At 43.6% G+C, this 26,220-nt stretch overlaps 1 protein-coding gene across 4 annotated transcripts in view; it reads right to left on the reverse strand.

Moving 5' to 3' along the window:
• nipblb (NIPBL cohesin loading factor b) overlaps positions 1–26,220 on the reverse strand; it is a 333,312-nt gene that overhangs the window by 173,233 nt on the left and 133,859 nt on the right. For 3 of the 4 annotated variants that reach the window (XM_055631095.1, XM_055631094.1, XM_055631093.1), the window contains 3 exons: positions 21,778–21,868; positions 17,727–18,347; positions 491–1,858 (listed from right to left, as the gene is read on the reverse strand). In XM_055631095.1, the coding sequence (XP_055487070.1) occupies positions 491–1,858; positions 17,727–18,347; positions 21,778–21,868 (2,080 nt within the window). The remainder of the gene's footprint in view (positions 1–490; positions 1,859–17,726; positions 18,348–21,777; positions 21,869–26,220) is intronic. The other variant, XM_055631096.1, reaches the window with a different exon arrangement.

Raw genomic sequence — 26,220 nt, forward strand, 5'->3', positions numbered from 1 at the left:
CCATACCACCTAGATGCTGCTCGATTCCACCTGCAGGCTGTTATTTGTTTAGAAGATTTTTAATATATTTTGTTAGAACAAGAGATGTGAGCAATTTATACCCCTGTGTGTTACGACTTTATTTATCACAGGTTTGAAAAGATGGCCACGAAAAGTCTCTGAGGGAAAAGGACTACTGTAGCTGCAAATTATGCATTGGGCCAAAACTGTTCAGCTGTTAAACCTACAAGTGATTGTTGGGATTAATTTCAACGTCATAATATTTGAAACATTTAATTGATTTTGGTTTGTTGTGAGGGTCAAGGATGAGAGGTGAAAGCATAACATACTGCAGGGAAACAGTTTAAAGTTAATGTTTATTCGATAAACTGCTGTAGCAATGCTCTGCCACTAGAAGATATTGCATGCATTAGGACATTTACTCCAGATAATGCTTGGAACTTCATAGGTTTTGCTACAATTAAGCAATCAAGCAAAGTAAAATTGGTACCTTTACTTGGCCTGGAGGGCAGTCTGCTCTTCGATTTGCTGGAACTTCTTGATGCATTTTTTTCTTCATTGTCCTTGATAAATTTCTGCACTTCATCAAACGGTAATTTATGGAGAACCACAACAGGCTTGATCACTTTCTTCAAGTCCTCCACTAAATCCATTTTGTCTATCTTTAATTTTATTTCATTCTTATCCACAGGTTTCCTCAATTCCTTCTGTTCATTGCAAATATTGCCATCCTTATCCCGCTTAATTTTTGGGATTACAAAGTTCTTAAGTGCGTCAGACCTTCCTCCCCCCAGCAGATAACTCGGAAACTTTTCTTTATCATCAGCCCGAGGTTTGGGGGTCTCTGATTTCACTTTGCTCCCCTCCGATCTTCGATCATCTCTCTCTTTATTGGTCAAAGATCCTGATGGAATGTCCGATCTCCTACTCTGCTTTAAAGCAATTCGATCTTTCGCTTCAGATTTTATCTTTCCAGGATCTCCTCTATCGTGTTTAACTCTAGGACTTTCAGATCGCAACCGCTGCTCTTCTGGTGAACGACGTTCACTTCTGTCGCCTCGATCACTAGAATCAGAACACCCTTTCCTTTCCATTCTCACTGATTTAGATGACTCTGTCCGATTATGTTTAGCAGGCTCATTTCGCGATGGTTTAGTATCCGATTCACTCTTACTTAGTTTTGGGGTCTCTGATCTCCTGACCTTTGATGGTTCCACTTTTCCTCTTTCAGGATCATTTTTCTCGTCTAGTTTCTGTTTCTGAGCTTCATGGTGTGGCTCTCGTTTCTCCTTCAGAGGGTCTGAACTCTGCCGCCCTTCATGCCGTGGTTTATGTGTTTCAGATCGACCCTCGGTTTTTGTTTTGGTATGATCAGGTTTTCCCTCGTGTCTGTGTTTGGATATTTCCGGTCTTTTTTCAGGAGTTGGTTTAGACGCCTCTCTTTTACTTTCGTGCCGTACTTTTGGTGTCTCTGGCCGGTTCTCATTCTTCTGTTTTGGTGTTTCTGACCTAGACTTTATCACGTCAGGTCGGCCGTCATTTTTTTGGCCGTCTTCTTTTTGCCCCTCGTTTTCAGATTTCCTCCTGGGAACCACCGGATGACTTTCCAACTTCGGTTTTAAACCCACCATTGCATCTTCCTGCCGTGAAATTAAAGTTCCCTCAGTGGCCTGTCGTACAATCTCCAAAGATTTCTTCACTCCATCTGAATCTAGAGGGGGCACCGCTTGCCCATCAGTTCTTCCTGCGTGTTGCAGATCTATACTAACCAAGAGTGCAGGTCTGCTTGCAGCACTCCCACCTCCTCCAGCAGTCTCTTGTGGGAACGAGTCTTGCTTACGTTTCTTTAAGGGTTTATCTAAAATAAAGAAATAAAGCAGACTTTTATTTTCATACTGCATTACAAACAACCTTTTAGACAGTTTGCAACTAAATTAATTTGCAAGATTCAAAATCATATTTAAGCATCGCGTCTGTAAGACAGCTAAGTACTGGAGAAGGTTGAAAAAAGAAATTCACAAAGAAATTGCAACTTGTTCAAGTTATTTTTTGGCCATTCTTTTGTCCTCAGAAACTTATAACCAAAATATCTTACCTAGCGATTTAGAGAAAAGAGTACAAGATACGTGGGAGGTTATGGCAGAGCTTTACAGGCAGTCCCTGGGTTATAAAACAGTTCTGCTCCCGAGCACTGCTCGTAACCAAAATGTTTCATCCATCAGAAAGGATTAGCTGCCTACCAGACTCAGTGAGTGTGTGAGTCTACTCAGTGCTCCCAGCTCTGCTCAGCTCGTCCAAGCCCACGGTTGTCGTGGCTTGTTAGTATGTATGGGCATCCCAAAGCTCAGACATTCGCAACCTGGGGAGGGCCTGTACAAAATATTGGTCAGTCCACAGATAGACTATGACCTCCAGTTCTGGTTGTTACACTGTAAAAGGATATAAATGCACTGGTGAGGGTGAGGAGATTTTTCAGCATTGTTCCCTGGGATGGAATGTTTCAATTATAAGGAGAGATTGTAAAGGCTGGGTTTGCTTTCTTCTGGGCAGAGAAAGGCTGAGGGGGGAATCTGAAGTATAAAAAGAATTGTGAAGGGGATAGAAAGGGTAGGAAACTTTTCTTCATTGCAAAGGTGTCAGAAACGTAAGGACTTAGATTTAGGTAATGGGAAGAGATTTAGAGCGGATCCAAGGAAGATGTTTTTCATCCAGACTATGGCTGGGATTCTCGTGCATGGCAGTTAACTATCTAACTGACCACTTGAAACATCGTGAGATAGAAGTTTCTAGGGGGTCAGTATAGATAAGTGATTGCTTCTGTGCAGTTTTATGATAATATGAGACAGAAACTTATAATTAAATATTATGTGGATTTACCCTCTCTGGAACATGAGACACCAATACAGAAAGGCCAGTTCTGAAATGTTGACACGTCTGCGAGTGCAGATATAAATATCACCCACTTACACTTGACTGCAGCAGATGATGTGTATCAGCACAGGTTGCATTCCCTAATAAAGCATTGAATAACTCCATGGCTAGAAATGGAGTCAGTTATACAGCATGGAAACATTGGCTCAATTGGTCCATAGTCATTATTGCCTACCCGAGTGAATCCTATTCACCTGCAAGGGGCCCTTCCAAACCTTTCCTATCATATATCTGGATCTGTTGCGATTGTACCTGCCTCTACCATTTTCTCTCGCCATAAACCCAAACCCATAAATGTTATACTTCTCTATCTGAGAAAAAGACAAGTCACCTTTCACCTTTATCTATGCCCCTCATGTGTTAATATACCTCAAAAGGTCACCCCTCAACGCCTAAAGCTCTAAGGAAATAAATTCCCAGCCTATCCAGTCTCCCCATAAAGCTCAAGCCCTCCAGTCCCAGTTAACATCCCCATGAATCTTTTCTACACCTACTCCAGCTTACTGGCATCGTTATCCACCAGAACTGCACACAATACTTCAAAAGCATGGCCTTAACGCCTTGCAAAGTTCAACATGACGTCACAATAGACAAAAGGTGCACGAGTAGGCCATTTGGCCCTTCGAGCCAGCACTGCCATTCAATGTGATATTGGCTGATCATCCACAATCAGTACCCTCACTTAATTTTTTTCCCCTGTTGCCAGCCGGGCAACCTAGGCAGCTTTTCAGGTTGCCAAATGACTGTTTAGGTGGTCATTTAAGACCGCTTGCATGATGCATACGATAATGTGCTTGGTCGAAGTGCGCAGTTCCCGGTCGGAATTATGCTCAATGAAGCATTCACATATTATTTCTGCTTCAAATAAAGTCACAAACTAAACATATTCACCAATCAAGACATGATATATACCACAATGACATGAAGCAAAATTATAATACAGTATCTCAACTTTTTTTACACATTGCAATGAATGCAATTTCTATTATTTCTTTCCACTTCCAAACAAAAATGTGGTTGGATTATTCAGCGTATGATCAACCTGTGTCAATAAATCCTGTGAAGGACCGAAAATTACCATGACATGGCCGTAGAATGGGTTGTTATTGCTATTGGTACAGAAACACTCTCGCTTCCCACATAATTTATCCATAACAAAATATACAGGTTGCAAGGAAATTTCTAAAGGCATTTTATGATAATAGCTGTTAAAACTGACTATACCCATGTGACAGGTTAAACATTACACGGACAAGAGATGGCCAAAGGACATAAATGCAGCAAATGTTCTTTTGGTAATATATTTAAAGGTGTCAAAACGTCACATTACCGTACATTCAGATTAGATGTATGTGTTGTGAACAGCAATGAAGATACCCAGTTTGTACGCACCAGATTAAAAAACATTTATTGATAAACGCTGTTTCCATCATTCCCACTTCAGAATTAACGTTAAAATTTCAACTGAAATAGCTCCTGACCAAATTTGTGATGTATATGACTGACTGTAGAAGTAAAACCTGGATAAATCCAACGTATAGTTGTAAATGTTGCTCATTAAATAACTACAGCACTGATACTCCATATTAAGAGCATTGACTTGCCGTTAAAATGAATTCTGTAATAACGTGTTAACGGTAGCAGTGACAATCGAACACTGCGGTTTTAATGTTTCACGTGTTCACAATTTAATTAATCCATCTTTATGGATTAAAACAAATAATAACATTGGGAATTAAAACACAATGGATGGATTGAGGCAGGGGAATTAGTGCGTGTTGGTTTGAGTAGGTAAAATTGTGAGGGGAGATCGCGGGGGATGTCCGTGGGTTGAATGGAGGGATCAGTACGGGATGGACGGGGGGGGGATCTGTGCAGGATGGATGGGGGGGATCAGTACAGGATGAATGGGTGTAGACAAAAATGCTGGAGAAACTCAGCGGGTGAGGCCGCATCTATGGAGTAAAGGAAATAGGCAACTTTTTGGGTCGAGACCCTTCTTCAGACTGATCCCCACATTCTTCTTGAATGGGGGGGGGGGGGTCAGTATAGGATGGATGATGGGGGGATCAGCGCAGGATGAATGGGGGGGTCAGTACAGTGTGGATCAGAGGGTCAGTGCAGGATGAATGAGGGTTCACTACAGGATGAATGGGGGATCAGTGCAGGATGAATGAGGGGATCCGTACATGATGAATCAGGGGATCAGTACACGATCGGTAAAAGATGAATGGGGAGATCGCTACAGGATGGATGGGGGGATTCAGTGCAGGATAAATGGAGGGGGGGGTCAGTACGGGATGAATGGGGGGGGGGATCAGTACAGGATAAATGGGGGTGATCAGTGCAGGATGGATGTGAAAAGGGGGTCAGTACAGGATGAATTGGGGGGCCAGTGTAGGATGGATGGGGGTTGGCCTGAGAATCAATGTGAGGTGGATAGGGTGATCAGTGCAGGATGAATAGATGGGGAGGGGAGCACAGGGGATGTCAGTGAGGACTGAATAGAGGCGGGAATGGGGATCAGTGTGGGATGGAGAGGAGGGGTCGCAGGATAAGGGGCTTGGAGGGGGGCGTACAAGAGAGAGAGAGAGATAGGGTTGTGTGTGGGGGGGGGAGGAAGGTCAGCGCTCCTCGTCGCCGGCTCCTCTCCTCCGCGAGCCAACAGGAAGGTGCGGGGCCGAGCGGTGCAGGTGCTTCAGACAGCGAAACAGGGCCCTCCCTCCTCCTGGTCTCGGGGTGCGGGAGGGTTTGTTTTGAAAGCGGTTATCGCCGTTGGCGGAGTGGCAAGCAGCGGCTGCTATCAGGGTGGGCGGGGCGCGGGAGGAGGAGGAGGAGGTAGAGCCGCTGTTGCTGTTGCTGCCGCCGCTGCTGTGCGGGACATTCGCTCCGACCCTCCGTCACCCCACACCTAGTATCTTTGCCCCGCACTACAGCTGTTGCCAACACGAAACGTCACTTATTCCTTTTCTCCAGAGATGCTGCCTGACATGCTGAGTTACTCCAGTTTTTTGTGTCCATCTTCGGTATAAACCAGTACCTGAAGTGCCAAGCCGGGCAAAATGACTCAGCATTTAGGTTGCCCGGCGGCACTTTAGGTGGCCATTGGCACCCGGGCAACCACTAATTTCGAGCCCTGGTACCCCATTCCTGCTTTCTCCCCATATCCCCTGACTCCACTACCTTCAAGAGCCCTATCTAGCTCTCTCTTGAAAGTATCCAGAGAGTCCGCCTCCACTGCCCTCTGAGGCAGAGAATTCCACACTCACAACTCTCTGTGTGAAAAAGTGCTTCCTCATCTCCGTTCTAAATGGCCTATCCCTTATTCTTAAACTGTGGCCCCCAGTTCTAGACTCCCTCAACATCGGGAACATGTTTCCTGCCTCTAGCATGTCCAAACCCTTTATAATCTTATATGTTTCAATGAGATACCCTCTCATCCTTCTAAATTCTAGAGTATACAAGCCCAGCCACTCCATTCTCAGTATATAACAGACCAGCCATCCCAGGAATTAACCTACGCTGTCCCAATATTTGTACCAAATTCCTTGACCAATGAAGGCAACCATGTCAAATGACTTCTTCATCACCCTGTCTACGTGCGGTGCCATTTTCAGAGAACTATGTACCCGCACCCCTAAGTAAAATAAGAATAGATTGATATGAAGATTTCACACGGTAGAAAAGACTTGGTATTCATGTTTTACAGTCCTGCCTTAACACAATTTTTTTTTTAAAGTACACCCTTGGTTTATGAGAAAATCCGCGCTAGGATCAAAAATGTAAATTTAACTCAAACTCAAAACTGTGTACAGTACAATGCCCTATTCTCATAAATCATCTTCATCTTCACATTATGAAATGAGTAACAAGTTCTCACGGGTGAAACCCTTTTGAAAAAGAAAGTAATGGGACACAAGCTAACTGAAAAGGCCTACATTTTTTACCTACGCTACCGCTAATTATATTTCAACAAGAAATTAAGGAACAACATCAGATATCAGAGTTGATTCAGGATGGCAAATTTCCTTTCCTGAAGATGTTTATCATGATAGTCTGGCAGTCTAGCACTCCAATGCCCCAACTTCCTTAGAAGGCTTAGAAAGTCTGGCATGTCCCCAACAACTCTCACCAACTTCTACAGTATGAACAAGTTGGGCTGAAGGGCCTTGTAGATCAGTGCATGTTCCTTTAACCATAGTGACCTCCCCATTACTAACCACTCCCCATTGTCTCCAGTATAATTGTAGTGTCCCCACCTCTAGCTCGCTCTCTAGCTCCAGTGATGACCACGGACAGCTACAGCCTAGTGTTAACTCTAGTGTTAATAAACAGTTACAGTAAAAAGACTTGTGTGTGCAGTAAGTCATTTTACATGGTGTCAGAAGTGGGATTCGAACCCACGCCTCCAATTGCAGACCAGAAGACCTGTCTTTCCTGTGGCAAACTCAACCACTTTTCTGCCGCCTGCCGTTCCCGTGGGAAGCCCGTCCCTGCTCCGAGAAGGAGTCTAAACAACCTCGCCGATCTAAACAACCTTGCACTCCCTGATAGCGCTCTGCTTCCTCAGTACGAGCTGGAGGAGCTCCCAGGCTCTGATGCACTCCCCTCCCATGAAGATCCAACTATTTTTTCACTCTTGGGTGCACCTGCTCTGATTACGGACCCCTCTGTGCATGTTACTGTGAACGGCCATTCCTTTTCAGCCAAGGTCGATACTGGTGCTTTCGCCAATGTTATGTCAATAAGCCTTTTCAAGCAGATCAGATCTGGTGAGAAAGTTCTTCCTGGCGACACCTGCCTCCATGCCTACGGGGGGGGGGCGTCCTGGTTCCCGTGGGAAAGGCAACTCTTATCTGCATAGTTCTAGAGACCTCTCGGCCCCTCACTTTCCACCTGCTGGACTCTGACAACGTCACCCTGCTGGGCGCCCGTGCGTGTCAGGACCTGGGGCTAGTCTCATTCCACCACAGCGTTCACCTGGTGCAGGCCCCCATGGACCCACTGACCGAGTACCCCGACCGCTTTGATGACGTTCTGGGCAAGCTGCCCTGCAACTATAAGATTGTTGTCGACCCGAGCGTCGACCCGGTGATTCGGCCGGCACACCGCGTCTCCTTTGCCATGAAGGGCCGCGTGGCGTCTACTCTGCGCGATATGGTGACCATGGGCATCCTCAAGGAGGTGAGCGCTCCCACCAGGTGGGTCTCCACCATGGTCGTCGCCGCCAAGAAGGACAAAAGCGAGATCCGGATCTGCATCAACCCCAAGGACCTCAACCTTGCCATCAAGCGCCCCCACTACCCCATGCGGACGGTAGAGGACGTTGCTGCACAGGTCGGCCCTGCAACTGTCTTTTCCATCCTGATGCCACTCCTGCTGTACAGGCTCACCTGTTGCTCAACCTCGCGGGACCTGCAGCTATGGATCAATATGCATCGTTCCATTTCGCCGCCGGAGAGGACCGTAACGACCCGGTATGTCTCATCGCTAAGTTCGCTGCCCTCTGTGATATACCCACCAACAACATCATAGAACGCTTCAAATTCTTCCAGAGGCAGCAGCTGCCAGGCGAGCCTGTCGGCGCTTATATTGCCGCCTTGCATCACCTGGCTCAGCGCTGCCGGCTTGACACAATCACCCCTGACGAATTAATTAGGGACGTCCTGGTTAATGGTCTCCGCAACGATAGACTGCGTGAGCAGCTCTTAGTGAAACCCGATCTCACACTGCGGGATGCTATGTATGCTGCACGCATGTCCGAAGCCGTTAGTTCCGTGGCCAGACAGGCTCCCCAGGACATTAACTTCACCGGTCAAGCCGGTCGCCTGACTACACGACGAAACCCCGCGGCTCTCCCCATAAAGGTCGCCACCTCGACTGGCCGCTGCCCTAACTGTCATTTTACAGCACATCCCTGGGCAGGTTGTCCGAATGCAGTCCCCCTCTGGCCACTACCGCCTGGCCGTCGTAGTCGGCGACGCCGGTTCTCCGCGCTCCTACTTCGTCGACTACGAGGGGGCTATCTACCGTCGCTCCCGCCAGCACCTGCTGCTTGTGAATGAGCCCGCTCCGCCTCCCGCGGATCCTTCCCACCCCCCCATTTCTTCTCGGACTCCCGTTGCCCCTCACGCCCCGACAACACCTCGCATGCCGCGCACCCTACCCTCACAACTGTCCGCCCGTTCCCCTGCCTCGCCTGTCAAGCCGGCTTCGCCCGTCAAACCTGCCTCGCCTGCCAAGCCTGTTTCTCCGCCCGGAGCCCCGCTTTCTCCTCCGCCCGCCTCTCCTGCCCATCCCCCGGCTGCTGTCCCTTCTGTTCCCGACGATGAGGAGGAGGGCGGCTTACGCACCCGCTCTGGCCGGCTGGTCAAGCCGCCTGTCCGCTACGGGGAGCTCGCATAGTTTTATACTGTTGCCGGTGCGATTGGTGTTCGTAGCGTATGAGCCGTGGTCACTCTGTATAGTACCTGCCATGCTTTTGTTTCTAAGAGGAAGGATGTAGATCAGTGCATGTTCCTTTAACCATAGTGACCTCCCCATTACTAACCACTCCCCATTGTCTCCAGTATAATTGTAGTGTCCCCACCTCTAGCTCGCTCTCTAGCTCCAGTGATGACCACGGACAGCTACAGCCTAGTGTTAACTCTAGTGTTAATAAACAGTTACAGTAAAAAGACTTGTGTGTGCAGTAAGTCATTTTACAGGCCTAATTCCATATTGTATGACTATCACTTTATGACTAAATCTTTAACTTCTGAGAGGTCCATTTAATAGTCTGATAACAGCAGGGTAGAAGCTGCTCCCTAATCTGGTGGTAGGTGGTTAAAAGCTTTTCTATCTTCTTCCTGGCCGGTGAGGGTAGAGGGAATGGCTGGGTTGTGAGTAGTGCCTGATTATGTTGGCTGCATTCCCAAGACTGCGTGCCCAGATGGAGTTGATGGGTGAAGCAGGTGGGGGAGAGGGAGTCTGGGCTGTCTGATGGACTGGGCTGCATCCACAACTTTCTACAATTCTGTGCGGTCTTGGGCAGTTGCTGAACCAAGTTGTGATGCATGCTGATGGGATGCTTTCCCTGGTGCATCTGTAAAATTGGTAAGAGTCATTGTGGACATGTGGAATTTCCTTACACTTCCGAGGAAGTTGAGGTGTTTTTGGACTAGGATAAATTGTTGAAGATATATTTATGCCTGGGCACTTGAAGCTCTTAATCATCTCCATTTCAGCATTTCTGCTGCAGACTGTGTTGTGTACGCCACCTCGTTTCCCAAAGAATGAACAGCTGCTTCGCTTTGCTGACATTTAGGGAGAAGTTGATGCTTCTACCATTTATCTACATTTGGTCCATATCATTCTAAACCTTTTCTATCCATGTACTTGTCCAAATTCATTGTAATGTTATTAAACCTGCCTTCCTCTGGCAGATCGCTCCTTATACCAAACACTCTGTGAAAAGGTTGCCCCTCATGTTCCTATTAAATCCCTCCCATCTCACTTTAAATCATGCCCTCTAGTTCTTGATTCCCTTACCATGGGGAAAGGGCCGTGTACATTCGCCTCATCAATTCCTTTCATGGTTGTAATTTATAAGATCTTACAATCTTTCTTTGCCTCCTGTGTTCCGAAGACTAAAGTTCGCGTCTTCCTAACTTCTCCCTGTAACTCAAGCCCCCGAATCCTGGCAACATCCTCTTAAATCTTTGCTGCACCCTTTCCAGCTTAATACCATCTTTCCTACAGTAGGTTGACCAAACGGACAACAATATTCCAAATGTCACCTCACCAACACCTTGTACAATATCTCAACTTCAGGACTCAATTCCCTGATTGAAGAAGGCCAATGTGCCAAAAGCTGCCTTTTTCACTTTGTGTACCTATAACATTATTTTCAGGGAACTATGTACTTGTACTCCTAGATCCTTCTGCTCTACAACACTCCCCAGGGCCCTACTGTTCACTGTGAAGGTCCTACCCTGGGGAGACGTCTCAAAATGCATCAACTGACACATCTGAATTAGACTCCATAAGACATTCTATGGTCCACTTGTCCAGCTGATCAAGATCTGACTGTAATTCTTGATAATATAGAACATAACTAGAACAGGTCCGTAGGCCCACTATCAGCATGCTGGACATGATGCCAAGTTAAACTAATCTCTGCCTGCAAGTGATCAATTTCTTTCCTGCAAATCGATATGCCAATCCAAAAGCCTCTTAAATGCTACCATCATATCTGCCTCCTCCACCACACCACGCAGAGCATTCCTGGTACCGATCACTCTGTCAAAAATGTCCCTCACCCAAATACTTTCAACTTCACCCCTCTCATCTTAAAGCAATGCTGTGTAGTCTATTGACATTTCCATTCCAGGGAGACTCTATCCAAGCTTCACATGATATTATAACCATTTTTACTGTCCACGATACCACCTATTTTAAAGTCATTTGCAAATTAACCAATCATGCCTTACGCATTCTCATCCAAGTCGTTGATATAGATGTCAAACAGCATTGCACCCAGTGCCAATCCAAGGCAAACCACTTGCCACAGGTCTGCAGTCCGAGAAACAACCTCCCACCACCACCCTCTGCTTCCTACCACAAATCCAATCCTGCATCCAGTTACCTAGCTCTCCCTGGATCCGATGCAATCTCCAATGCCTCCCAGGAGAACGTGGGTGCGGAGCCCTATGGATCGACGGGGCCCCGCGACCGAAGCCTAGGTCGGTGCCGTGGAGGCGTAATGGGGGGACCCTGCGGCAGTCGTTGAGATCGGGTCGGTGATCATCGAGAGCGCCGGTTATCAAGGTTGTTGGTCGTTGAGGACGCCGGTTGACGAGGGCACCGGATGGCAAGGACGGGCCACGTGCGAGCCAGAGGATGCACCACTGGGAAGAAAGGACAACCCAGCGTAGGGGGGAGAGATGAATAAAGGAGGACCCGGATTGGAGGGACCGCCGTGAGGGAGGGGGAGCAAAGGGGGACCTGGGCGAGATACTTTGCAACTTTGTCAGCGCCTTGGGTGTGAAATAATTTCATTGTGAATCATCACATGTGACAAGAAATATTCCATTCATTCATTCACCTCATTTCAAGCCTTTGACTTTTTCCTTTATAACTGTAATGCCAAAATGGTGTTCTACTATATCCACTCTTGATATTCTGCACTGTGATACCATGCAAACAAAGCTTGTCACTGTTTCTTGGTTCACATGACGATAATAAACCAATACCATTGTTTCTACCCTCGCACTTTTTTTATCTGTACTTCCTCTGCAACAGCATAGCTGTATAGTCAGCACACATTTTCTTCTTTGTTTGCACCACCTGTTCTACACAAGCACGGTTTGATCTGCCTGGACAGTACACAAAATAGTTTTTTTTTAATTGTATCTCAGTAACATTATTCTTCAGATCTTCTCCAAGCTTCTTACTCTTTTGCTTAAACCTGGATATATGATCAGAGTCAGACAGTACAGAAACTGACCCATGTGGCCCATCTTGTCCATGCCAACATGATATTGATGTACACTAATCCCCTTAGGATACATAGAAACATAGAAAATAGGTGCAGAAGTAGGCCATTCGGCCCTTAAAGCCTGCACCGCCATTCAATATGATCATGGCTGATCATCCAACTCAGTATCCTGTACCTGCCTTCTCTCCTTACCCCCTGATCCCTTTAGCCACAAAGGCCACATCTAACTCCCTCTTAAATATAGCCAATGAACTGGCCTCAACTACCTCTGTGGCAGAGAGTTCCAGAGATTCACCACTCTCTGTGTGAAAAATGTTTTTCTCATCTAGGTCCTAAAAGATTTCACCTTTATCCTTAAACTGTGACCCCCTTGTCCTGGACTTCCCCAACATTGGGAACAATCTTCCTGCATCTAGCCTGTCCAACCCCTTAAGAATTTTGTAAGTTTCTATAAGATCCCCCCTCAATCTCCTAAATTCTAGAGAGTACAAGCCGAGTCTATCCAGTCTTTCTTCATATGAAATTCCTGACATCCCAGGAATCAGTCTGGTGAACCTTCTCTGTACTCCCTCTATGGCAAGAATGTCTTTCCTCAGATTAGGAGAACAAAACTGTACGCAATACTCCAGGTGTGGTCTCACCAAGATCCTGTACAACTGCAGTAGAACCTCCCTGCTCCTATACTCAAATCCTTTTGCTATGAATGCTAACATACCATTCGCTTTCTTCACTGCCTGCTGCACCTGCATGCCTACTTTCAATGACTGGTGTACCATGACAACCAGGTCTCGTTGCATCTCCCATTTTCCTAATCGGCTACCATTCAGATAATAGTCTACTTTGTTGTTTTTGCCACCAAAGTGGATAACCTCACAGTTATCCACATTATACTGCATCTGCCATGCATTTTCCCACTCACCCAGCCTATCCAAGTCACCTTGCAGCCTCCTAGCATCCTCCTCACAGCTAACACTGCCCCCCAGCATCGAGTCATCCGCAAACTTGGAGATGCTGCATTCAATTCCCTCGTCCAAATCATTAATATATATTGTAAAGAGCTGGGGTCCCAGCACTGAGCCTTGCGGCACCCCACTAGTCACTGCCTGCCATTCTGAAATGGACCCGTTTACTCCTACTCTTTGCTTCCTGTTTGCCAGCCAGTTCTCTATCCACATCAATACTGAACTCCCAATATCGTGTGCTTTAAGTTTGTATACTAATCTCTTATGTGGGACCTTGTCGAAGGCCTTCTGAAAGTCCAGATATAACACATCCACTGGTTCTCCCTTATCCACTCTACTAGTTACATCCTCGAGAAATTCTATAAGATTCGTCAGACATGATTTACCTTTCATAAATCCATGCTGACTTTGTCCAAATGTGCTGCTATCCCATCTTTAATAACTGACTCTAGCAGTTTCCCCACTACCGATGTTAGACTAACTAGTCTGTAATTCCCCGTTTTCTCTCTCCCTCCCTTATTAAAAAGTGGGGTTACATTAGCTACCCTCCAATCCTCAGGAACTACTCCAGAATCCAAGGAGTTCTGAAAAATTATCATTAATGCATCCAATATTTCTGGGGCTACTTCCATAAGTATTATCGATTTATCGGCCTTAAATCCATTCAATTTACCTAACACCACTTCCCGGCTAACCTGGATTTCACTCAGTTCCTCCATCTCAATTGACCTGCGGTCCCCTGCTATTTCCGGCAGATTATTTATGTCTTCCTTAGTGAAGACAGAACCAACGTAGTTATTCAATTGGTCTGCCATGTCCTTGTTCCCCATGATCAATTCACCTGTTTCTGACTGCAAGGGACCTACATTTGTTTTAACTAATCTTTTTCTCTTCACATATCTATAAAAACTTTTGCAGTCAGTTTTTATGTTCCCTGCCAGTTTTCTTTCATAATCTATTTTTCCTTTCCTAATTAAGCCCTTTGTCCTCCTCTGCTGAATCCCTCTGCGCCTTAACTATCCAAGTACATGTCCAAATATGCATTCATCATTTTAATTGTATCTGCCTTTACCACCTGCACCTCGTTACTATTTGAGTGTTTGTCCAAATGCCCCTTAAACATAGTGATTGCATCTGATTTCACCCCTCCTCTGGCAGCATAATCAAGATAAAACATCCCTCAGATCCCTTTCAAAACTCCTCTTTTCTTCAAATTATGCACTCTTGTTTTTCTCACACCCTAACATGAGAAAGACTATGAAAAAATGTAAGCCTCTTATAATTTTGTATACCTCTACCAGGTTAGCCTATTCTGCTCCAGGGAAAACAAGCACAGCCTATCCAATTTCTCCCCGTTAAACAAATTCTCCAAATTCTTGTGCATCCTTGGCAACATTCTCTCCAGTGCAATCTCATCTTTCCTATGGTGTGACGACCAGAACTGTACACAATCCTCCAAGTGCAGCCTGTTTGTACAGTTGCAACGTAACTACCCAACTCTGATATTCTAAGGCACAACCTACAAAGGCAAGCATGGTGTATACTTTCTTGCCAACTTGTTGACCCGTTTTGCCACCTTCAGGGACCTGCTGACTTGGACCCTTGATTTCTCTGTCAATATTCCTTAATGCCCCACCATTTACTATATGCATCCTACAATTTGACTTCAAGTGCATCAGCTCATACTTGTCAGCAGGGCTGTGGAGTTGGAGTCCAAGTCCGAGCAATTTTGGTAAAAAAACAGTCCCGACTCCAACCTCAACATAAATTTCAGAGACTACGTAAATCGGAAAAAATCCCACTTTTTAAACATACCACCCACTTTATGTCCACCCGAGAGAATGAGAAATCACATCAGTGCTGCCATCTGGCGGCAGAACGACGAGAAACAACACGTAAACAAACGCCATCACAAGATTACTTCCTTCCACCTGCTACTGAGTGAACATGTCTGGATAATTTCGCAATTCAAAAGGTAAATTTAGTCATTCATTTATGGGGATATATATTATAAATGAATACAGATTACGAATTTTCAAGATTTATTGCAAAATAAATCGTCAATGATGATTAATTTCTTCTCATCAGCAGTAAAGACTAGTCTTGGCAAAGCGTCAAAGAATTTGGTCATTTTTCGTCAATACAAACCATAATTTCTGCTTTCAGTGGGATGTTTGGCACAACATTCTAAGTTCAAAGGTTTGTACGAGGTTGGATAATGAAGGAAAAAAAAATGGGGCTAATTTAGGTAAAAGTATAGTAAACACCGGCTAAACTAAACTAACGGTGGGTTGCGTTCCCTTGACCCCCCCCCCCCTTTAACCTAACCTAAACTAACGGGGAGGGGGGGGTGTGGAAATTTGCAGCCTTCATGTGGTCAGCCCTGTTTCGATGAATGCAATCAACCCGGCGTGCACAATCAAATAAGATCAAACAGAACAAGTTGTCCTGCAACTTTAGGCTGTGCAAGCCATACGCAAGAAGAAGAACTAACGGGGGGCTGCGTCCCTTGACCCCCCTAATCCCTTAAAACAAGTTTCCTCAAATTATTTAATTATTACCAATGAATAGAGATTACTAAAGTGAGTTAGTAAAGGTAAGTAAAGTATGTCAATTCTTCCGCTGTACAATTAAAAAAGCCACAATAGCATAGCTACAACCATTAGACTCAAAACTTTAAGGACATGAGATTAAAAGGTAGCCTGATGATTCATGTAGTTCTGAAAAGGACCCGTTCACTCCTACTCTTTGATTCCGGTCTGCCAACCAATTTTCTATCCATGTCAACACCCTAACCCTTTCTTTAAGTTCAGGACTCTAGTCTCTGAATTAACTGTGTCACTTTCCATCTTAATGGAGAATTTCACCATATTATGGTCATTGTTGCCCAAGGGGCTTTGCACAACAAGATTGCTAACTAGCCCAGTTGTTAGCAGCAGTATGAGCAATACTTTGCACTCCACAATGCCATGGGCTGGTTTAGGATTGGGAAAGTAAGAGCTATGTTCATTATATGAACCAGCAGCAGGGAGGTAGACCGACTTCAAAAGGCAAACTGCACCAGCACAGATCAGAAACAGGCTTAGTCAGGACTAAATCACTACTCAGAAATCATTCATCTTGTACAATCAAAAACAATCATACAAATTCACATTCCAACAGGAATTAGTTAATTGCTCTGCAGAGCAGAAGTTCAAAGCCTAGAACGTCTGCAGGTCATAAGATTGATAACTACTTAACATCATACTGAGCAGATGACTACAGGTAGATTCCTATAATCATGAGCGTGCAAGTACAATGCAAATTTCCCATGAAACCCAAGAATAAAGGTACGAATAGCACTCTACAAGAATGTCTGCTTGTGGAGAATTATCACGTATTCAGTTGAATTAGCACATATTCAGGAACACAAGTTTTTAGTAACTTTTCAGTAGGGGCTAGTGGAGTCAAGGGATATGGGGAGAAGGCAGGCATGGGTTATTGATAGGTGACGATCAGCCATGATCACAATGAATGGCAGTGCTGGCTCGAAGGGCCGAATGGCCTCCTCCTGCACCTATTTTCTATGTTTCTATGTTTTTACTAGTGATGCAAGAAATATCAGAACTTAGCATTCACTCCAGAGAATGCATACGCAGAGGAACAACGCACAGATCCAATACCTTTCGTGATCAACTTGAAGTCTTATGTATGACACTGAGCTTTAGAAAATGGCAGATTTATGCTGAAAAGCCGATTGTTACATCTGTTGTTGTTTTGCATGTTAGACTGGAGGAGAAGGTCAAAGTAGCGAAGTTTAAATCATATGCGGCACTATAATACAGTAACAGATTTTGTGTTTGGTAACTAGGTGAACAACATCTTTATGTATTATTTAAAACATCTAGGGCATACCAAGTGTGTGGGTTTGAACTGAACAGATGACCATAAAAGAGGGATTCTTTTTGGTGCTCAGCATTAAGTTTCATTATTTTTGAAAAAGCTGCCAACTAACCTAAAATAACGGGTCCACACTAATGATTCAGTAAACATACAGCGCAAGTGTTTCATCCAAGTTCTACATTTCTGAATTGTGATAACATTGTCAGACCAATGTGAACTGGAGTCTGACCTTCAAGACTGTTCCAAAACTCACCCACAGCAGCAGTCATTCACAAAAATTAAACAGGACTTCCTAGGTGCAAGGTACAACAGCATTAGCAACAAACTCCTTGCCAGGCTCTGCCATCACTGGTGAGTTGAACTTTCCTTTGAGGTGGAAAGGGGAAAAAATGGAAGGCTGAAGGAAAGAGGAACTTTATATCTCATTTTTCCTTTTAAACCACAAGATTCTCTTGAACACATTAAAATCTCACCTTTATCCTGTACCTCCTTGGAAAATCTCTCTCTCTCCATTGCAGACTCTCGCTCTATCCGTTCAATCTCTGCTAAAGCATCCAATTCTACCTCATCGTATGGTGTCATAGTCTGTTGTTGTGATGGTTGTTGCAATGGCTGTATCTGTGACTGTGTAGTTTTCACTGTTCCAACTGCAATGTTCTGTTGTAAGACAGGGACCTGCTGTGCTTGAAGAAAGGCCTGTTCCTGTTGAGGTACACACTGCCCAGAAACGTTCACTGAGCCAAGGATATCATTAGGAGTCCCTGGCTGCTTTGCAGTCTGTTCTGGGAGATGCATACTGTTCATTTCTGCCTCATTCTCTGTACTGCTGTCCATGTTTAGAAGCATATCATCCTGCTGATCTCGAACACGAGTCAGCCTCAGAGTGAGCTTTGTACAGTCTTTAGATGGAGAGCTGACAATGTCATACATAGCAGTCTTATCTGCCTGTTCTTTATCCTCCTTGGTGAGCTTAGCCTTTTTATTTTTCTTCTTGCTTCCCATCCTGTCTGGGGAGTCCAGCAGAATATCAGGTGGGGCATCTCTGGGTGAGGTGTAAGGAGGCGGCGACTGCAAGATCAGAGGTGGCCTGGATGCTGTCAGCACAAAAAAGGTAGAGTTCAAATCTAGCGCATGGACTGCAGGCTACAAAACTTCTAAACAGCATTTTAACTTGTGCGAAATAGCTTTACAAGTGTAATTCGTCAACCCCCCCCTCCCCCCCCCTCGGTGATAAATATTCTAATGTTAAATATGTACCCCTGTTATATTTCCATAGCTCAGCAAACAATCTGAGGATCAATGACTAATATTTACCCTGTCATGTTAAACACCAAAGTCATGGTGTGCCAGCGACTGGCAAGGACAATAACCATTTAAAACAAAAAGGTTATTCATCAAAATAACCTCTCGTTCAAACAAGTGAGTGTTGTGCCTGACCAGCTGACCCAGGTCAAAGTGTGAAGATAACCCTCTCTTCCTACATTAATCACACACAATTAACTTTAGGTGGTGAACTTTGGGGAAACAATGGCGACCTTTCTGACTGAGGCCGACTTAGGTCATCGTGTTGCAATATCCTGCTCAACAGACTCATTGCCAAGAATACTGGAAAGATTCACCATGTGGTGGTGTACAGTCCAGACTAATCATGTAAAGCAGCAGCATAACTGGAACCAGTTAGAGACAAAGAAAATCATCAAGTAACGGTGGTTGTCCAGATCAAGAGTGAAAATTTGTCATTCGTGGCATCCTTGAGGATTATATGCAGTTGCTGCAAAACTGCACTTCCAAAACTGGATTGATAATAAGCTTTGAATAAAGACAAGCTTCCAAACAAGGATCACACAAGATATTCAATAACATTGTACTACATACCAAATTTCTAAAGCAGATATTTTAGTTTAACTCGAGTCCTGTTCTTCTTTCACTTCTCCCTTTCTCCTAGATTTTCACCACATTATCTAACTGCAAGCCAAACACACATCAGTGCACTGCACAAGAATATCAAGCAACTGGTGTGATATAGAGTTGACATTGCAAGCAACTGCCAAGTTAAACAAAGTTTGTTTTACTAGAAAAACTCACCACTAATGGCAATCTGTTGATTAGGCTACAACTTTGTTCAGAGAAAATGCATCCCTAGGGAAAACTAATCCTCCTTCAGTCCGCAAAGATTACGTTGAATCTATTAACTGTCTCGGGTTCCAAATAGTTAGGCAAGTTCAGTTTTGAAGAAAGTAAGATGAGAAATTCCTTCAGGTGAGCCAGTGAAGAATGGTCCAAAGTGATTCACTTGTTCATCTGCAAAAGTCTGAATTCTTATTTCCTGCATGTCAAGGAGTTCTGCTCATCCAAGTGTCTGAGAATCTGAGGTGATGCCCCAAAAATGAGTCAAGAACAGCTGGCGACGAACCTGCATAGGCTGCTTGAGAGCATTTTGGACAAATTATTCAGAGCATTCCGCTGAAAGTCAATGACTTCTCTGAATCAAGACAGTAGATATAGACAACTTTGAAAACAATGCACATGCATGTTTACAAAAACTTCCAACAGATTTAAGATTCTTGGCCTCAAAGGGAAGTTGACTTGTTCTTGGACACATTGCGGCTCTGATGGGAATCATTGTTATTTTGATTTCAGTTGAAGGTGTTGCTATACATTCCTGGCTGATGCACAATGAAAAGGGAAACATTGACCAAGTACTCAAACCACTCATTTAACATCTGCAACAAACTGGAATTAAGCAACCACAATCTTTCACCAGAGAATGTACCGTTACCACAACCAAAAGAAAGGTATACAAACAAAGCACCAGCTTCTTACATTGGAAGCCATAGGTTTTGTAGATAGGCTTAATTATCTGACAGACTGCACATTACATGCCTTGCCTCTTCCCCTCATGGGAAGATAAAACGGCTCAACACACTCCTTATAATACACCCCACCCCATAAGATAAGTCGCACTAAATCTCCGAGCCAATTTAAGTACAGCAATCCAATTCTGGTAGCAGAGTCGAAGTGACATTATCAGCCTATGGACTGAATCAAGAGTTCGGGAGATATCTACTGATGAAGTGAGGAGATATAAAAGATAACTGTGGAAGCCAAGTACTCACTCATCCTATGTGTACTGCTTTTATGTGAAGTTGATGAACATCAAGATTAGATGCTAAAGAAAATATATACGATAACTGGCCGCAAGATTTTTACAACCTAACACCAGGAATCTCAGAACATTTCAAAAACCTATGGTGCAAAGATAGGCTTCAGTATCAGACTTCTTTGATGCAAGGAGTGCAACTAATATGCTTTAATTACATTCTTCCAGTCAGCTGAGGAGATACAGGTTTAACCTGCACGTATCTATGCTGATAGTTTAACCAGACATAACATGCAAGCTGTTTTTGTGATTTGAAACATCCTAAAACCATGTAATGCATGTGGGGCCCGTATGATGGTCTCACGACACTCAACAGAAGACGCATGCATCAAAGCAAGATATTGCTGAAGCGAAATGAATGACATAAATCAGAATAAAAATTGGGCGTACACAAGTCAGGCAGCTGCTATAGGGAAACAGATCAATATCTCAGGTTGGCCTGTCCTTTGAAAGATCAAGCCGAACCATTCCATTGTTCATTCCACAGATGCTTCATGACAAGCTGAGTATTTCTGTCATACAGCACGGAAATAGACCCTTCAGCCCAACTCACCCACACCGACCATGATGCCCCATCTAAATGACTCATTTGTCCGCATTTGCCCATATCCCTCTAAACATTTCCTATCCATGTACCTGTCCAAGGGTCTTTGAAATGTTGTTATACTATCTGTCTCAAACTACCTCATCTGGTGTTTTATTTTAGTCAAGTATAATCAATATAATCTACAATCTCCAGTCTAAGCTATCAAACACATGCACTCACTCAAAATAGAAATTTATCAACCAAATGTTTTCACCACTAACTTATTTTTCAACCTCAAATCTAAGCCACAAATCCAGGTTGGTCATCATACAAAAATAGAACTTAATAGCAAATAATAGAACGTTATCCTCAATGATCAGCTTGTAGTAATGGAGTAACAGAAAGACAGCAAAGTCAGAGGGTTATTTTCAAGACCAAGTCTCCTCTTCTGTAACTACACTGTAGATGCACCACTCAACAGGCATTCATTTCAACAGAAGCTCTATGATTTTAGAATCCAGTATTGCATGTCAAGTAACAAGCAACTTCTTCCCCATTACAAACATGCTAATTTAGCTCTTGATTTAACACACAATGGGGAGAAGATGGAAAAGCATCCATTACGCACAAACTACAGGGTAAAAACATGAACTTTATAATAATATTATTCAATACTATCAAAAATTAGTAACAAAAAGATAATATTAGTAAAGAATTATTTTCAAGGTTCACATCACCTCATTTCACAACTGCATTGCTGCTTCGCAATTAGTCACACATCTGTTATTCTATAAACAGTATCCATGTTAGTCAATGCATGCATTGTTAAATATTGTACCTTTTGGAGTCCCATCACTGCTTGCAGGAGAACACACCGCTTGCGGGGATCTTAAAGGGAAGGACGCATTTCTCAATGAAGAATCGCCATCCTACAAAAAAAAAAGAAAAAAATATTAGTTCTGCAGTTAAGCAAATTAAATGCAAAGATTTGAAAAACAAGAAGCTGGTGCTTTAACGTGAAAAAACCCCAAAAAACTACAGATGCTGAAAATTTAGCGGGGGGAGGGAAACAGAAAATGATTGGGAAACTTACATCCTGCGCTTCTCTATAAAATGAAAGATATATGTCGCCACTGCATATTACGAATAACACACAAGGTGTTGCATCCAGCAATACAAGAAAATACATATCTATGAAACTGCTGGGGTTAAATACTGGCTGGCACACAGTAGGAGCGAAGGCCTCAGACCTTCTTTATGTAGTCAGATGAAGCCCAACGCGCATCAGACAGTGCAACTGCAACTCTCTGTTAACACACAATCTTATGTTCAAATGCAAGAAGCAATTTATTGTGGATGCATGAAACATGAAATAAAAAGACAGAAAATACTGGAAATAATTAGCAAGGCTAAATTGTAGAGAGAGAAGGTGATATTGTAGGTTGATGACTTTTGATCATTGATAAAATTGCAGTGAAATTCTCTTCAGAGATATAGCAAAATGATGGGATTGAGAATGAGTGTTGAGTGTCACGTGGAGTGTCAGATACAAGAGACTGGTGAAGAACAACAGATATGCCTGACGAGGAACATTTGGTATAATGCCCCTTTTTCACTTCAATCAGCCAGAACCTCCATCCCCCTTGTGGGGATCTTAAATCCCAGTGTGAACTCTAGTATTGAGCCCCTTTTGCTTTTGAATGACAAAGCTTACAAATGGAGGCTCATTTGCTGAATATATTGAAGGCACGGATTGATAAATATTTGGTTATTAAGGAAATTGAGAGAGCTGGGGAAAGTGCAGGAAATTGATCGTGAAATAAAAGATCACCTATAACCTATGTCATTGCTACCTGTAAGTGCCGGCACAGATGGATATGGGCACGCTTGCCTCATGGACCAAGACATTGTCAAAGTCATACAGCTTGGAAACATGCCCATGCCAACCAAGATGCTTCTTCTGCGCTATTCCCACCTGCCTGCGTTTGTGCACATCTCTCTAAACCTTTTCTAACCATGTACCCGACCATAGGACATGGGAGAAGAATTAGGCCATTCAGCCTATCGAATCTACTCCACCATTCAAACATGGCTGATCTATGTTTCCCTCTCAACTCCATTCTCCTAGCATCTCCCCATAACCTTTGACAACATTAATAAACAAGAACCTATCAATCTTTTCCTTAAAATACCCAATGTCATGATCTCCACAGCCATTTGTGGCAATGCATTCCACAGATTTGCCAGACTCTAGCTAAAGAAATTCCACCTCATCTCCATTTTGAAGGTACGTCCTTTCATTCTGAGGCTGTTTCCTCTGGTTCTAGAGGAACCTTTTTTTATAATTGCTTTTATATTCTAGCCCTCTCAAAATGAATGCTAACATTGCATTTACCTTCCTTACCACTGACTCAACCTGGAAATGAACATTTTGGGAATCCTGCACCAGTACTCCCACGTCCCTTTGATTCTACGATTTCTGAATCTCATTTAGAAAATAGTCTATGCCTTTATTCCTTCCACCAAAGTTTGTGACATACACTTTGCTATGCTGTATTCCATTTACCACTTATTTGCCCACTCGTCCAACTTGTACATCCTCCACGGTTCCTCTACACTGCTTGCCTTTCCACCTATCTTCGTACCATCCGCAAACTTGACTACAAAGCTATCAATTCCCTCAGCCAGATCATCCCTGTCCAAATGTCTTTTAAATGTTGTTATAGGACCTACCTCAACTACCTCCTCCGGTAACTTAATAAAATACTTGATTCATTCAATATACTCATCACCCTTTGCAAAAGAAAACTGCCCTTCAGGTTTTCTTTCCCCTCTCACCATAAACCTTTGTTCTCTGGTTCATGATTTCCCTACTCTGGGTGAAATTCCCCTACTCTGGGTAAACAAAATAATGAAAGGCTTAGAATGGATGTGGAGAAGATGTTTCCAACAGTGTGAGAATCTAGGACCTGAGGCTACGGGCTCAGAGTAAAAGGATGTACCTTTAGAATGGTGTGGGAAGGAACTGCAGATGCTGGTTTAAACAGAAGATAGACACAAAGTGCTGGAGTAAGTCAATGGGACAGGCAGCATTTTTGGAGAGAAGGAATGGGTGGCGTTGGGTTGAGATCTGTCTGAAGAAGAGTCTCGACAAGAAACTTCTCTCCTGAGATTCTGCCTGTCCCGCTGAGTTACTCCAGCAATTTGTCTCTTACCTTTAGAATGGACATGATCATTTTTTTTAGCCAGAGGGTGGTGAGTATATTGAATCATTGCGTCATTGGTTAATTTTAAAGCGGTGATTGATAGGTTCTTGATTAGTAAGGGCATCAAAGGTTTATGGAGAGAAGGCAGGAGAATGGGGCTGAGGGAGATCAAGTAAATCAATCATGATCGAATGGCAGACTACTTGATGGGCCGAAATGCCTAATTCTGCTCCAATGTTGTATGGTAAAAGTCCCCTACGCTTCAGCTGTTCAAAGCTGAACTAATTAAAAAACAGTTCTGATCACACTCCTTGAAAGCAGTAGGGAAAATGCAGAAGAGATTAACCAGGTTGTTTTCTGGAATGGAGCAGCGTAGTTATGAAGAATGATTGAAAAAGCTGGCTTTATTTTCACTAGACCATAGTGTCTCCAAAATGTAGTGTCTCTTGGCACTCCAAAGGCGTATAGGTATGTAGGTTAATTAGCTTGGTATAAGTAAATATTGTCCCTAGTGTGTTAGTGTGCGGGGATCGCTGGTTGGCACGAACTCGATGGGCCGAAGGGTCTGTTTCCGCTCTGTATTTTTAAACTAAACTGTAGGTGGCTGAGGGGCAACCTGATAAAGGTTTATTAAATTATGAGGGGTATAGAAAGGGTCAGTCAGAGACTAATGCTAGAGGGCACAGTTTTAAGGTGAAAGTGGAAAGGTTGCATCCCGAGGCACAATTCCACATAGGATGGTGAATATCCAGAACAAGCTGCCAGAAGAGATGGTAGAGGCAGATATAATTACAGTTAAAAAGGCATTTGGAAAGCTACGTACAGTGGAAAAAGTAGAGGGATGCAGGTCGAATTCAGGCACATGCAATGAATAGATAAGCATCACTGTTGGCATGGATGGGGAGAGCCGCTAGGACTCATTTCCATGCTGTGCAATTCCATTATTTTGATTTTCTATACTTGCTCTTTTGTTCTGTAGCTCATTCCATATGCCCACCCAAGAGGTAAATGGGTAAATGGATCCAGTTGCCAGAGGAGAGGCAGGTACTATGACGCATATGGACATGTATATGGACAGGAAAGGTTGAGAGCAATAAGAACCAAACACGAGCAAATGGGACTAGTTTTGATGGGGCATCTTCCCCAAAGAGCCTGTATGACTAAGTATGGAACGTTTATTTTACACAGAGGGCAATGGATGCCTGAAACCCACTGCCGGGATGGTGGTAGAGGCAGATACAATAGTGGCGTTTAACAGGTTTTTTGATAGGTATATGAATATGCAGGGCATGAAGGAATATGGATCACACGCAGGCAATGGAGATCTGTTTATCTAGGACTCTCATTTGTGGGCCAAAGCGCCTGCTTCTGTACTATACTTTTCCATGTTCTAAGATTCCATATTTCACTCATAATTGAAAGAATTCCCCAGTAATATTATACCTGACAAATTATAAAGCCAGCCAGAACGATCCAATGTGCAAAACAGCGATAACCTCTCTAACTTAACTGACCTAAATACCAGTTGTATGGTACTAAACCATGTACCACGTAACTAGTCCACAATTAGAACAGAATCCAGATTTCCCTGCAATGAATGAGGGAGAACAGCAGATGAGCAACCCAATCTGATTCAACTTAGATTTCCTTCCATTGGTTGAAAACAATTTGCATGATAGTTGAATAAATATGTTTAGCTACCCATACAAGAATACAGTTAAAGATGTCCACCCACTCATCACTTATTAGTGTTGGATCAAGCAATGCATGCACATAGGAAATCCCAGCGACAGTATCTTAGCCTGCAACTCTAAACAGTATTTCATCCAAAAAAAATTATGTAATTGCAATCAGAGCCTAGACCTCGGTGTTATCTTAATAATTCTGGATCGAATTTATTATCTAAAGACTATATTTTCTAAGCATTAATTGCACTCTGGAACATGTCACCAATTCTCACTCTGCGCTGTTCATCTCAAATACAGGCAATTTTACCTCCAAAAATACTTACTTAAACCACAGTAGTTCAAATTAAACAGAATGCAAGCAGATTGCTTGAATGAACTAACATTCTC

This window comes from Leucoraja erinacea, unplaced genomic scaffold (assembly GCF_028641065.1).
Source record: "Leucoraja erinacea ecotype New England unplaced genomic scaffold, Leri_hhj_1 Leri_64S, whole genome shotgun sequence".
In the NCBI taxonomy this organism is placed as follows: domain Eukaryota; kingdom Metazoa; phylum Chordata; class Chondrichthyes; order Rajiformes; family Rajidae; genus Leucoraja; species Leucoraja erinaceus.